The 13,244-nt window shown below is 39.6% G+C and overlaps 1 protein-coding gene across 9 annotated transcripts in view; it reads right to left on the bottom strand.

Moving 5' to 3' along the window:
- The window catches only part of LOC308581527 (contactin-4), a 527,693-nt gene that overhangs the window by 205,715 nt on the left and 308,734 nt on the right, over positions 1–13,244 (bottom strand). For all 9 annotated transcript variants that reach the window (XM_081184014.1, XM_081184021.1, XM_081184022.1 and 6 more), the window contains one exon: positions 12,241–12,416. In XM_081184014.1, the coding sequence (XP_081040140.1) occupies positions 12,241–12,416 (176 nt within the window). The remainder of the gene's footprint in view (positions 1–12,240; positions 12,417–13,244) is intronic.

Here is a 13,244-nt window from a genome sequence, read left to right as displayed (position 1 = left end):
CAAGGGTGTAAATGGATAGTCTATGGATAAATTTGATAAACAGAATATGTGCAAGAGAAGATGCTGACTTGGCTAGCATGTTGCAAAGAGTCACATATCCCTATTATCTGGTCACCGTTATGCATGCCTAACAGCTCACATGAATGGTCTCCTTCCACAAGCAGCATAACATATGCAGGGAACTCACACAACACACAAATCAACTTCAGTGAACAAGACTGTCAAATTTATGAGCGCTCTCTGTTCACGAAAATCGATCTTGGTAACGCGTGACTTATCTCCTTGTACGCTGCACTACACTGAATAAAATTACTCCTTTCAGCTACTCAGTGAATCAACCACTGAAAATACATGAAACTACCCTAAAGCTAATCACATGTGGGAAGTAAATTACCTATATCTATCTATCTATCTATCTATCTATCTATCTATCTATCTATCTATCTATCATCTATCTATCTATCTATCTATCATCTATCATCTATCATCTATCTATCTATCTCTATCATATTTTTAAAACTTACTTTGCTCTTAAATGTATAAGCTTCTTTAGGATGGCTTGTAAATTTAAAGGAATTGAATTGTGGTGGTGGTGGTTAGCAGTAGCTGATCTTCAAGTGTATCCGTCTTCTGCAGACTCCATAAAGAAGAAGAAGATGAAAAGGAGTTTGGATTTGATATCCCGCTTTATCACTACCCGAAAGAGTCTCAAAGCGGCTAACATTCTCCTTTCCCTTCCTCCCCCACTCTGTGAGGTGAGTGGGGCTGAGAGACTTCAGAGAAGTGTGACTAGCCCAAGGTCACCCAGCAGCTGCATGTGGAGGAGCGGGGATGCGAACCTGGTTCACCAGATTACGAATCTACCGCTCTTAACCACTACACCACACTGGCCCAAAGCCACACAAGAAGGACATGAGTGCAGTCGCACCAACTTGTGTTCCTTAGCCACTGGTATTCAGAAGCATATTGCCTTTGCAAATGGAGATTATATATAGTTTTTACATGACCTATAACTAATGAGTAGGGCTGGAGTATTGCTTAGGGATTTTTGTTGGGTGGGGGTTGTTACTCTTATTGATATTAATTTTTGTATCTTTATTTTACAGTCATACTTCAGATTGAAGTAGCTTTGGGATAAGTATTTTCGGGTTGCGCGCTGCAGCAACCCAGAAGTAACAGAGTGCGTTACTTCCCGGTTTTGCCGCTCGCGCATGCGCAGACGGTCAAAATGACGTCACGCGCATGCACAGAAGCGGCGAATCGTGACCCGTGCAGAAGCGTTTATGCGGGTTGCGTTCGCTTCTGGATGCGAACGGGGCTCTGGAATGGATCCCATTCGCATCCAGAGGTACCACTGTATATCTCATTATGATTTATGTGGGTTTTTTTCCAATTTGGCTGTGTAGTTTTATGTTCTATGTATTGCTTATGACTACTTTTGTTAGTTTGTAATTGTGTGTTCTTTTTCATATTGTAAGTCTGAACTATGGAAAGGCAGCATACAAATAAAATTATTAATGTAGGTACATTTGGAATGATAGCCATATCCTTCATATCCTCCATGAGATGTTTCATAGTATACCATATTGTTTCACACACCATCTCTAAGCAGAGTAGCTTTTACAGGGTCAGTAGACTTTGCAGGTAAAAACAATGTAAACAGATTTCTACAAAAAGGTTTCAATACAAACGTACAGGATGAATATGTATGCAGCGAGAATACAGGTCATGCTGGTCCCATGGCAGTCTTACTGCAAGAAAACTGTTCCATCTCTGCCTCACCCAGTCTCTTCCCCAACAAAACCCATCAACTCCGGATTTAGACCGCTTGGTGGGATACACTCCAATTGACGTGGGATGCAGACATCAAGATCATGTATGTGGGATGCAACAATCAAGATAATCCAACAGCCAGAACAAGCAAGACGTACCAAAAATGCAACCAGAACAAGAAATGAATTTGGCAAAGCCAATAGTTAGCTCAATGTTTGCTGAATCTATTGGTAGGGTTCACTGCATGTGGGCTGGAGGCTGGCTTGCATGACTCTCCCTCCGCTGCTTGAATGTCCAGTGCCAGCTGGGTGGGGTGGGGGTCTCCTAGCCAACTACTCAGACCCTTTCGCCAACAGTCTCAGCATCTCCTCCCATTCCTTCTCTCCCTTTGACACATACTGCCAGGACCGCCCATTCCTGCTTGTCGGACATTTGTGTGCTTCTTCCAATCCACTACAGCTCAGGGGTGTAATCCAAATTACCTAAATTAGGATTACAACATGACCCTAAAATGCAAGGGATTATTAGGAGTCATTCCTGAGGATCACCTCATACATCTCCACAAAGGAAACAAACAGTAGCAATACTCTGAAATATAAGGTATGACATAACTCTTTTTATGCCAACACAAATATATTGACTGCCAAACCAGTAAGTGAAGTCACTATGCTTATCTACTCTCCTGATCCATGTGGTCCGAGATTAATCTTTGTGCAGGGAAATGTAATTTTTCAGAGTGTCACCGAGTCAGTTACCTAGCTTCTGAATCACACTAGTTTTAAAATAGTAAAAAGTCCAGTGGCTTTTTCAATCAATCAGTCCTTCAAATTCTGGCAGCTCAATAATATTGGTATGAACAACTGTCGTTTTACGGCAGCAACATCCATCAAATAAAATGAAGGATCCAATGTCAATCATTCAGGATAATAAAGTTGTTTCAAAGGTATCATTACATGGGATCAATATTTGCTGCATATCAAATACATTTCACTTATTTACTCTGAGACTGTATCCTTTGGTTGCTTGTGCGCCAGGATTCCTCTTCATCAGTACTTATGTATGAGACATACAAATTTTATCCTTCAGAACAAAATGCATAATAAGCCCTTATTCATTTTTCTGTGTGAATTGGAAGGCATCCCTTAACAATAATGGCATTTGTTGATCCAGTAAATAAATAAACAAATGTTATGACTAACTTTTTAAAAGTATTTTCCCAATTAACCATTTTTATTATTTATTTATTTTTTCCACGGGGGAGTGGAGTTCACTTGGAAGGAATTACACAGCATGATCACTAGGTGTAGTATAACCATAGGGGATGCAGGTGGCGCTGTGGTCTAAACCACTGAGCCTAGGGCTTGCCGATCGGAAGGTTGGCGGTTCGAATCCCCATAACAGGGTGAGCTCCCGTTGCTCGGTCCCTGCTCCTGCCAACCTAGCAGTTCGAAAGCACACCAGTGCAAGTAGATAAATAGATACAGTGGTGCCCCGCAAGACGGATGCCTCGCAAGACGGAAAACTCGCTAGACGAAAGAGTTTTCCGTTTTGGAGGTGCTTCGTAAAACGAATTTCCCGTGGGCTTGCTTCGCAAGACGACAATGTCTTGCGAGTTCCTGCTGGTTTTTTCCCTCCCCCCCTTTTCTAAGTCGCTAAGTCGCTAATCAGCTGATCCGATCAGCAGATAAGCCGCTAAAAGCCGCTAATAGCGCTAATCCGCTAATCCGTCAATGGGCTTGCTTCGCAAGACGAAAAAACCGCTAGATGAAGAGAATCACAGAACGGATTCTTTTCGTCTTGCGAGGCACCACTGTACTGCTGCAGTGGGAAGGTAAACAGCGTTTCCGTATGCTCTGGCTTCCGTCACGGTGTTTCGTTGCATGGACAAACGCCAGCTCTGTCAGCCCGAAAGTGAGATGAGCGCCGCAACCCCATAGTCGCCTCTGACTGGACTTAACCATCCAGGGGTCCTTTACCTTTCACCTTTACATAGTATAACCATTTTCTGAAAGTAAGGATGACAAAAGTAACATTTGCAGTCCAAAAAAAGTCAACCAAACTTTGGGTTATAGACTAATTCTGACTATTTGAATCTAAAGGAACGCCCTCTTCCCACCACAAACACAGGTTTGTTTGGATGGTTTGAGTAGCAGGATGACAAATGTAACCAATGGGGTTAGTGCTACAACTCTCTTCAGGGAGAAAAGAAAATACTGTTGTAGACTTAAGAGAAACATAGAAATTAATAAATTCTAGGATTGTGATTATTTGGGGCGGGAAATGAGAAATATAAGATGCAAAGGGTAGCCTGGGTAGCCTGACCAAGCTAGGGCCATTAAGGGAACAATAGAGAGCCACTGAGGGCCCATAGAGGGTAGTTAACAAGACAAGCACCCTGGAGATTTGGAAGGTTGTCAGGCTAACTGCTCTGGGGGAGGGCAAGGGGTTTCTGGGAAGAAGGGGGTGGGAGGCTGGGATCCATTTTTGAGGAAAGCAGCCTGAAGGTTACTTGTGCTGCTTGTCTCCAGAAATGTGCATGATGTGAGATCTGGACTTCCTCCATGAAGACTGAAGGTGTAAATAGGCGAATAAACCCTATTTCTTAAAGCATGACAGTCCCCGCTGTGTCTTCTATTCTCCAAAGGGACACAGACCCTGTGTGTATTCCTGTGGCCCCATGTGCCCTTGTCACTGCTTGGCAGAGAAAGGGGCAGGCACCAGGCTTTGAAACAATACAAAACCCTCTTCAAACTTAACTCTTGGAAATATTAGACCAAATTCTCTTCGTGTCTACCAGCTGCAAATCATACAGAAAGAAAAAATACATTTCACATGAACATAATTTCTAAAACAAAAGAAGTTAGAACTAACCCTAGATGTTTGAGGACTTATAAGTTTACTGTATGTTTATTGACTATTTAATTTCTATACCACTTAATATATTTAAAATATCTCTAAGCGGTGTAAACAACTAAATCAACAACAGTCAAGTTACCAAAATATAGCTACATAAAAGACCCTGATGTGGGGAAAGATTGAGTGCACAAGGAGAAGGGGACGACAGAGGATGAGATGGTTGGACAGTGTTCTCGAAGCTACTAACATGAGTTTGACCAAACTGTGGGAGGCAGTGGAAGACAGGAGTGCCTGGCGTGCTCTGGTCCATGGAGTCACGAAGAGTCAGACACAACTAAACAACAATATAAAAATGTTACAAAGTTACACACATACACATATGTGTGTGTATTAATTCATTTTCCATTTGGCATACACTCCCTCTAAGCCTCTGGGTTCTCACCCAGGTTTCAAACAAACTCTCTGCTCACCCACAAATGTCTCACAATTAGACGGGTTACTGGAAACAGTGGATATCACCCCAGTTGTTCACTCCAGACTTGCTTTTTATGGACAGGCCCAAGGTGGATGGTACCTTCCTCAGGCAGTCCCTCTTCACTCTCCACACCCAGTTTGAGATACAGTAGGTTTGTTGAGTTTCCCAGAGCATCCAGAGGATGGGGAAAGGGCCCCGCTCCACTCACAGTTCTTTCTTTGCCGCCTCCTCCAACCATTGAGGAAAAGGCCACTGCTCATTTCTTATGACTGAACTCTTGCAACTCACAGAAGCGTGGCATGTGCAGATGTTATCTGAACCCCCTGCGTAAGCTTTCCTTCTTTTCTTAAAAAATCTATTCCTAAATCTGATTTAGTTTTGTACCAACATGAAACAAATTTCCACTGAAACATTCATGAACCTCTGAAAGCTATATGTGATCTCGTATAGCTTTAAAAAACGTAGAGCACCATTGCCTGATGAATAATCACCACGAGTGATAAGGCACACAGCTATAGGGCCCCTGAAAGGCTTTGCTGCAATGCTGCCACAATATACTAATTCCCATGATATTACGGAGCAACTTCCTCTAGCAGCCAAGAGGTCAGGCCAGAGCAAAGCAAATTGGTGCTTCACTTTAAAAGCACTGGACAGCATGGAATGATCAAAGTGGGCTCAGAGCTCTCCCTTAACTCAAAACCAATCTACCAACAGAGCCTCACGATGAACTGCAACAAGCCCTTGTGAAACATCCAGGGAGGATCTTCCATCCCCCTCCCCCCCAACCCAAATGTTGAAAAGTTAACCCATGCACTAGGAACTAAAATTTATGAGCAACCAGATTTTTTCATGGCCACAAGCACAAAGCAAACGGATCAAAGTGTACCAACCAACACCATAGGTGCCTGTAAGACAAGAAATAAATGTAATAAACCAGAAGGAGAGGAGGCTGCACAGCACTTTAGGAGATCAATTATTTATTTTGCTACTCGGTTATGTGTTAATAATTCATAGCTCCGAAGATCATCTTTCTGAATAGGATGAACAGCATATTGCCCACTTACAGATATAGGCTTAGTTCCTTGTTGATTTAGGCTGCAGTTCTGTAAACAGCTAGGCTGCTTAACTCCTACTGACTTCGAAATGCTTTAAGTAGCCTAACTGATTGCAGAATTTTGTTTCTGAAAAAATCAATCAATGCTTGCACCCAGTTGTGTTCTTCCACTGATGGATAAATGTCAAAGGCTTCCATGAAAGGGGGAGATGATTTTTGCCAATTCTCTCTCTTCCCTGCAGTTTCCTGCACCACTATCATGCTGTTTGCTGTTGTGAAGTGTCCTCAACCACCAGGGACAGGTGGCTAGAAAGGATAGGGGAAATCAGCAAAAAATGCCTCTGCCCTTTCCACTAATGGAAGCCTCCACCTGATCAAACAGCCTTCCATCAGTGGAGGAAGACAATTGGATACCACCCAATGCCTTTATGTCCTTTATTTAAGCTATCAAGATAATATCCAGCAGAAAACAACAGTGCCATGCTAAGCTTCCCCATCCAGGAAAACCATCACAGCATAATCTGAATTACTTCATTCACATATTAATATTAGGGGCTATGCCCCTTCTCACTCAATTTGCCAAATCCCTGCCATTCCCCCACATTAAGTCCCTTGAGGTTCTCCTCCTCACCCTGTACAACTATTAAGCTCGTTTTTTTTCTTGGCCTCTTGGATTTTACTGCATGCAAATCCAGGATTGTGATGAAGCACTACAAATCCTCCAACAGGGGCTGAATGATGACAACCTTACAATTTTATGGATATAGGAAGATTTAGTCAATGAGCATTTGACCATGCTATGAAGAATTAAATTATGTGAATCTTTACAACTGCAAGCAAAGGTGTGTGTTTTTTTAAAGTACCATCAATCCACATCTCATTAGTTATTCCTTACTTTTGTAATTTTTTTTTTTAAAAAGCATGTCAAGAAACAATGAGGAGAATTTGAAATGTTAATTATTATAACATATCAAGTATTTGAGGGCACATATATAGCACTTTTATCAAAATCAGTTTGTAACCTAAATACATATTTCAGGAATAATTGCTGATCCACTCTGACCTCCTGAAGAGCTTAAATAGCTACTTCAGAGTTTAATCTGCAGGGAATAAGCTACATGAAAAATAATTTAGCCCTTAACCAGGAGACAGAGGGAGAGAGAGAACCAACATCTTTTAATGATGCCCTTGTATTCAAATTTAACCCTTGAGTATAATGACAGCCTTTTATCTCCAAACTAGATGGGTATAATTTGCCACAGAAGTTAAAATGCGGCATCAGAGGGAAGAAAGCAGAGGTCATCAACAACATAATCGGTGGTAGAGATTAAAGGAGGAACTGTGAAAGGTGCTGACTGATAGACTAACTGAACCTCCAACAGTCAAGCTATAAATATCTTATAAATATAAATATATTTTCCCATGCTATAAATATCTTATAGTATGATGGAAACAAAGCATGGAGCAGCCGCTGAATCTACAAGTAGGTCAAGGGCTGCAAGTACGAGAACAGTCAATACAGAGGTCCCTGAATAGCAAAGTAAGATTCAGGATAAATAGTATTGTACTGGCAGAAATAGAAACCCATGGAGCTACTGAAGTCAAATGAACTTTTTTAGTGGTGCACCAAATTATTAGTATGGGGGTGGTATTTTGAGATTTCTCCTTCACACAAAACCAAAAAGAAAGCATTTCTTCAGTGAAGGAGGCTTTGTGCTCTGAAATCAGCTTGGACTTTCATGAAGTGTCCATTACAGTTCATTTTATTCTATTAGAATTACATACATTTTGGAATTGAAAAGAATACATTATTAAAATTGATGCACATCTTTATTGCTTTCTAGAAGCAAATGATGTGTAATAAACTTAATCCAACAAGGATATTTCAAAATTTCGACAGTTCTGTTTGCCATCTCAGACAAAATAAGTTGATATATTTTTTTGAGAAAAAGCAAAACAAATTAAAAAGCCTCCAAACACAACATGCCCCCCCACTCCTTTCATGCTATTTCAAATCAAACTGTGAGTGATGTGTCTGACACTTACTTGATAGAAATGTTAAGAAGGTGCTGGGTATGAAAGTCACCATTTGCTACTTCATTGCTAAAGAACAAACTTTGCTTATTAAGGCAACCTCCTTAATTAAAAATCAGTCAAGCCAAGCTTATGCTCGCTCATCTATCAAAGCTTCTATTATAGTCCAGATGTTTTCTTGGGTCTACAATGACATACCAATTAAACAAAACACATATTTTAATGTAGCATGCTCACAATCTTCAAAGTTCTTTCTTTCTATTACAAAACAAATCAACTCACACAAAAAGCAAAATCTCCAAACCTGCCAAGTTCAGTAGTTAAAAGGGCACCTCCTATTGATGTCAATTCAATATCCTCCACATTTATTTTGACACTGGATGATTTAGCTATTTATTATTGCTCTTTAAGCTCAGTGAACCGTTTAAGTAAGTGGCCAAGTCCTAGCTGAATTAATGGCTTTTGCCATTTTATCATCTTCTGTGTGGCTTGAATATATGGTCAGGCTGGTGTGGAACTTTCTCACATGGTATGATGACAGCAAAATCTTTTCAAAGCAGTTGGCTTTGAATAATAATGTACCACTGTATAGAAACTTAGTTTGATGAATAGCGAACTTATTTGATTTGTGATGTCTGAGGTACTGGAGAGCACCAGGATTCAAGAGGAAGAAGAAGTATTTATGAAGCAATCTCCCTGACAAACCAGCATCTAAAGTTATTAGTCTCCAAGAAGCTGTTCATTACCTATGTTCCACAAGAAGAGCACATTTTCAGTCGTTGAACAAACACCATCAGTATATAAGCAGCTGATGCTATATTGTAAATTATTTTGAAAAATATAATACTTTGTCTTCCCAATAGCTATTACTTTTCACCGATCATTTTTCAATAAAGCCCGACATAAAAATTGGCTTTTGTTTTGGTATATGTTTTAATTTTCAATTTTAATTTCCAGCATCAATATAATCAGCATAATTCAACTGCATAAATAAAATGCTGGCCAAGGAAGAAAAACAGTGACAGGGCACAAACAGGAAGCTCACTGAAAAAGTATGTTCTATGAAACTTAGTAATGTTTCACTTAAGAGGCAATTATACGCATCAATTCCAGTAAATATGCACGCCCACACACGCACAGGGACATAGGACAACAACCAGCCCTTCGTGAATAAAAAATAGTGGCCATACTGAGCAGTGTCTTACCTGAGTAATTCTAGCCTTTTATTGAAGGGAACTAAAACAGGATGTGCATGCCTGATGTTAAAAACATTTTAGCTGAACACTTTGTGTTTTTAATATCCTGTTAGAAGCCGCCCAAAGGGGCTGGGGAGTCCTGGCCAGATGGGCGGGGTATAAATAATTTATTAGTGGTAGTAGTAGTAGTAGTAGTAGTAGTTGATTTGTAGTTTAGATGTTGTTGTTTTTTATTTATTATGTGATGTTTTGCTTAACTTTTGTAAATCACCTTGTAATGAGTTTCTCCAAAGAGAGAGAGCATGAATGTGTAAAATAATAAATAATTACAATGATTTAAGAGTAGGAAGAGTGTCCCTGCCCAAATCCACAAGTTATCCAGGGTATACATGTCTATCATTTTTTTCATACTTTGGGAAATTATGAATACTGTGGTACCTCGGGTTAAGAACTTAATTCGTTCTGGAGGTCCATTCTTAACCTGAAACTGTTCTTAACCTGAGGTACCACTTTAGCTAATGGGGCCTCCCGCTGCCACCGCGCAATTTCTGTTCTCATCCTGAAGCAAAGTTCTTAACCCGAGGTACTATTTCTGGGTAAGCGGATTCTGTAACCTGAAGCGCTATAACCCAAGGTACTACTGTACTTTACAGAATACATGTCAAAAGAAGACTATGATATCCTAAGCTATTTCTGCATCTTCATCAGATTTAGATGATGATGATGATTAGAAACCCTAAAACCAGGACAAGCAGACTTGAGGAAGAAGAGTTTGAGACAAAAGCAAAACCTATCCCAAGTGTGTACTCTACAGCAGGGTTCTAAAACAAAACACAGCAAAACTTAATTTCCATTTCATGGTCCAATGAAGCCGTTCCAAACAAAGATTTGCCAAAATAATGTGCCAAGTCACACCCACAAGCAAGAATCTTGATATGAATTACTTCTAACTGCTAGTATCCTTTAAAACATAGAACCGAATGGATTAATACTGTAATTCAAACGGCTAAACTGAGCAGTATAAGCAATGATTTTTACTAAAAAGAAAGAGGTGAGTGAGTAATAAGATAGGTTTCAATACATAGCTTATTGCATGTTCATATTTATGTAATATCACGCCATGCTCTATAAAGTAAGGCAAATCAGAACAACCCAAGAGTACAGTCTTCAGTCACCTGATACCATACCCTCAGCATGCTGACTCAGAAGTAATTACTACGGTTTTCAGTGGTGTTTCCTCCCTTGTAAGTATACATGTGATTCCCGCCTAAATGTCTTTGGGGCAGGGGTAAAAAAATTGATTTAAACCTTTTGACTAATTAATTAACTTTGATAGAGTTATATGACAGCTGAAAATATGGGGGTAGGGTCAGCCAGGAGTTCAGAACAGAACAGACAACAAACATTTGAGGACAACTAATCTGGTTTTATATAAGTGACGTATAAAGTTGTGAGGAAGGTGCAGGGGAGGTTGTATTTCCTGAGAATGCTCAGGGGACTGAATCTATCCCAGCACCTACTCCTGTCCTATTATCATAGTACCATCGAGAGTGTCCTAACCTATAGTATATTATCGTGGTATGGGAGCAGCTCTGAAACGGATAAAAAAGCTTTACAGCGAACAATTAAAATTGCCCAGAACGTTATTGGGCTCCGACTACCAACCCTGGATGAGATCTTCACGTCTCGCATCTTGAAGAAGTCACATAATATTCTGAGAGATCCCACCCACCCTGCTCACAACTTCTTTGAACTATTGCCTTCGGGCAGAAGATATAGGACAATGAAAACACGAACCACACGCCTTCTGAATAGTTTCTATCCAAGAGCTCTGATTGCACTAAATAATGATCTCAGGGCCAGTTGCAAGGTTTAGTAAGTAGGGAGTGGAAGGAATGAGATAGGTTTTAGGTTATGTTATGTTTTTAATAGGTCATGCTATATTCTGGATTATGTTATGTTTTATAGATTATGTTTAAATAGGATGAGAGTTCGGCGATACGTGCAAATGTATATGTGAACCCGGTCTTTGGGTGGGTGTTTTCGTTGTTGTGTATACTGTGTATATACGGACAATGACAATAAATTTATCTAATCTAATCTAAAAAAAAAAGTTGAAGGACTAATGCCATTTTCAAAGTCAGCAGTGCTGAGTAATCCTTTCTTAGATCCCACACTACATTATAAAAAGTCACTGTAAGTTTTGCCTTTTTGAAGTTCTGAAACGTAAAAAATGTTTTGAAAACGGATGCACTTAGGCTAACAAAACTCCAGTGTCAGGAGAGAAAGATGATCTGATGTTAGATTCGCCCCTCCTTGCTTCTGTGGACATCTCCAGTACTCTGGCCCAACACCAATAAAAGAAGGCTGAGGTTCGAAAAACCAAAAGGGAGACATGCCAATGGCAGCTCTGAAGATCCAAATCCATCATATGGGAGAGATCCAGGCTAGCTCCAGGTAGATTTAGACCCCTCTTATTTTCCCCACACTGCTTACAATGGGAGGAAAACTGTTCACTCTGCAAAACAGTGAACAAATGCTATTTTGCCCTCATTTCTGCCCTGCTGATGGTCAGCTGCCTTTGGTTCCCTCTCACAACCTTAATATTGCACAAATTATTAATTATTTCTCACTACATACACCTTTTTTCCTTTTTAATTTTCTCTGCAAAACAGACCTATCAAAATGTGTACTTATTTACAGATTAAATAACACATCCTATGAATCAAGATACAGTCTAAATGGAGCTATGTATATATAAACCTTTATAGAGACATCAATTTAATAGCCCCACCCCCCAACATTATGTTGTAACAAAGTAATATCTACCATATGATATTGTTGCTACTTACACGCAAATTGTAGTTTAGCTTCTCGGCTAACAATTGTTCCAAATGAGTTCGTTGCTACGCACTGGTATGTTCCAGCATCTTGAGTTTTATTGGGATTATTGATCAACAAGCTGCCTTCAACCACACTGTAGCGGTAATCCATACCAATGTCAACAATGGTTCCATTTAACTTCCACCTATGGTACAAAAGTGGAAGTGGTTGAATTTTGCTTGGGGGGTGGGGAGCGAGAGAGAGAAATACAACAAATGACCTTCTCTTTATTTCCTGAGTACCATGAAAACACATTTTCCTGTATAAATCTGAAATGTTATATAAACATTTAACCTGATAAGTAATCTTACCAGTCAGTCACAAACCTGATTAATGTTTACATCACTGTTGTGGTACTGCTTTTACTGAAGCTGATGCTCTGGGTGATTACTTATTTTTACAGAATCTTACAGCTCAAGGGCTAAATCATCCAGTCCAACACCCCACACTAAGGGAAGGTCTATTGTATCCAACATCTTCATTGTTTACCTCTTCTTATTTAGATTATAATGTATAAACAGCAGAGGGATGAAAACATAATACAGTAAAGACACAGAAATTCCTAGAGGATAAGAAAAGTACCCCAAACTGATTTTCCCAGGGCAAAATCCATAAATTTTTAAAATAGGTCCAGAGTGGGTTTATTTCCATTTAGGCCCTATAAATAGTTGTTGTTGTTTGTTGTTGTTGTTGTTTTGAGAACACTCATATAACAAAAAATTTACTTAAAATTTGTTTGGATTAAAACATTTTCATATTTATAGTCTTTGGTGGAGAATCTTTACTATTTAAAGCAGAATACTTTATAAAGTGAATTTAATACACATTTACATACAGCATTTTAAATCTGCTATTAATGCTATTATTTCAGTGTTACAATCTACTGACCATGCATTAACTTCCCTATTTATAAACTACTTTATACCCCTATATTAAGTCCAAAGATACTCCCTCACTGCAAAACAGATGCTTT

This window comes from Podarcis bocagei (assembly GCF_964188305.1).
Source record: "Podarcis bocagei genome assembly, chromosome: 2".
NCBI classification, from domain to species: Eukaryota; Metazoa; Chordata; class Lepidosauria; order Squamata; family Lacertidae; genus Podarcis; species Podarcis bocagei.
This window is presented reverse-complemented; position numbering and strand designations above follow the sequence as displayed.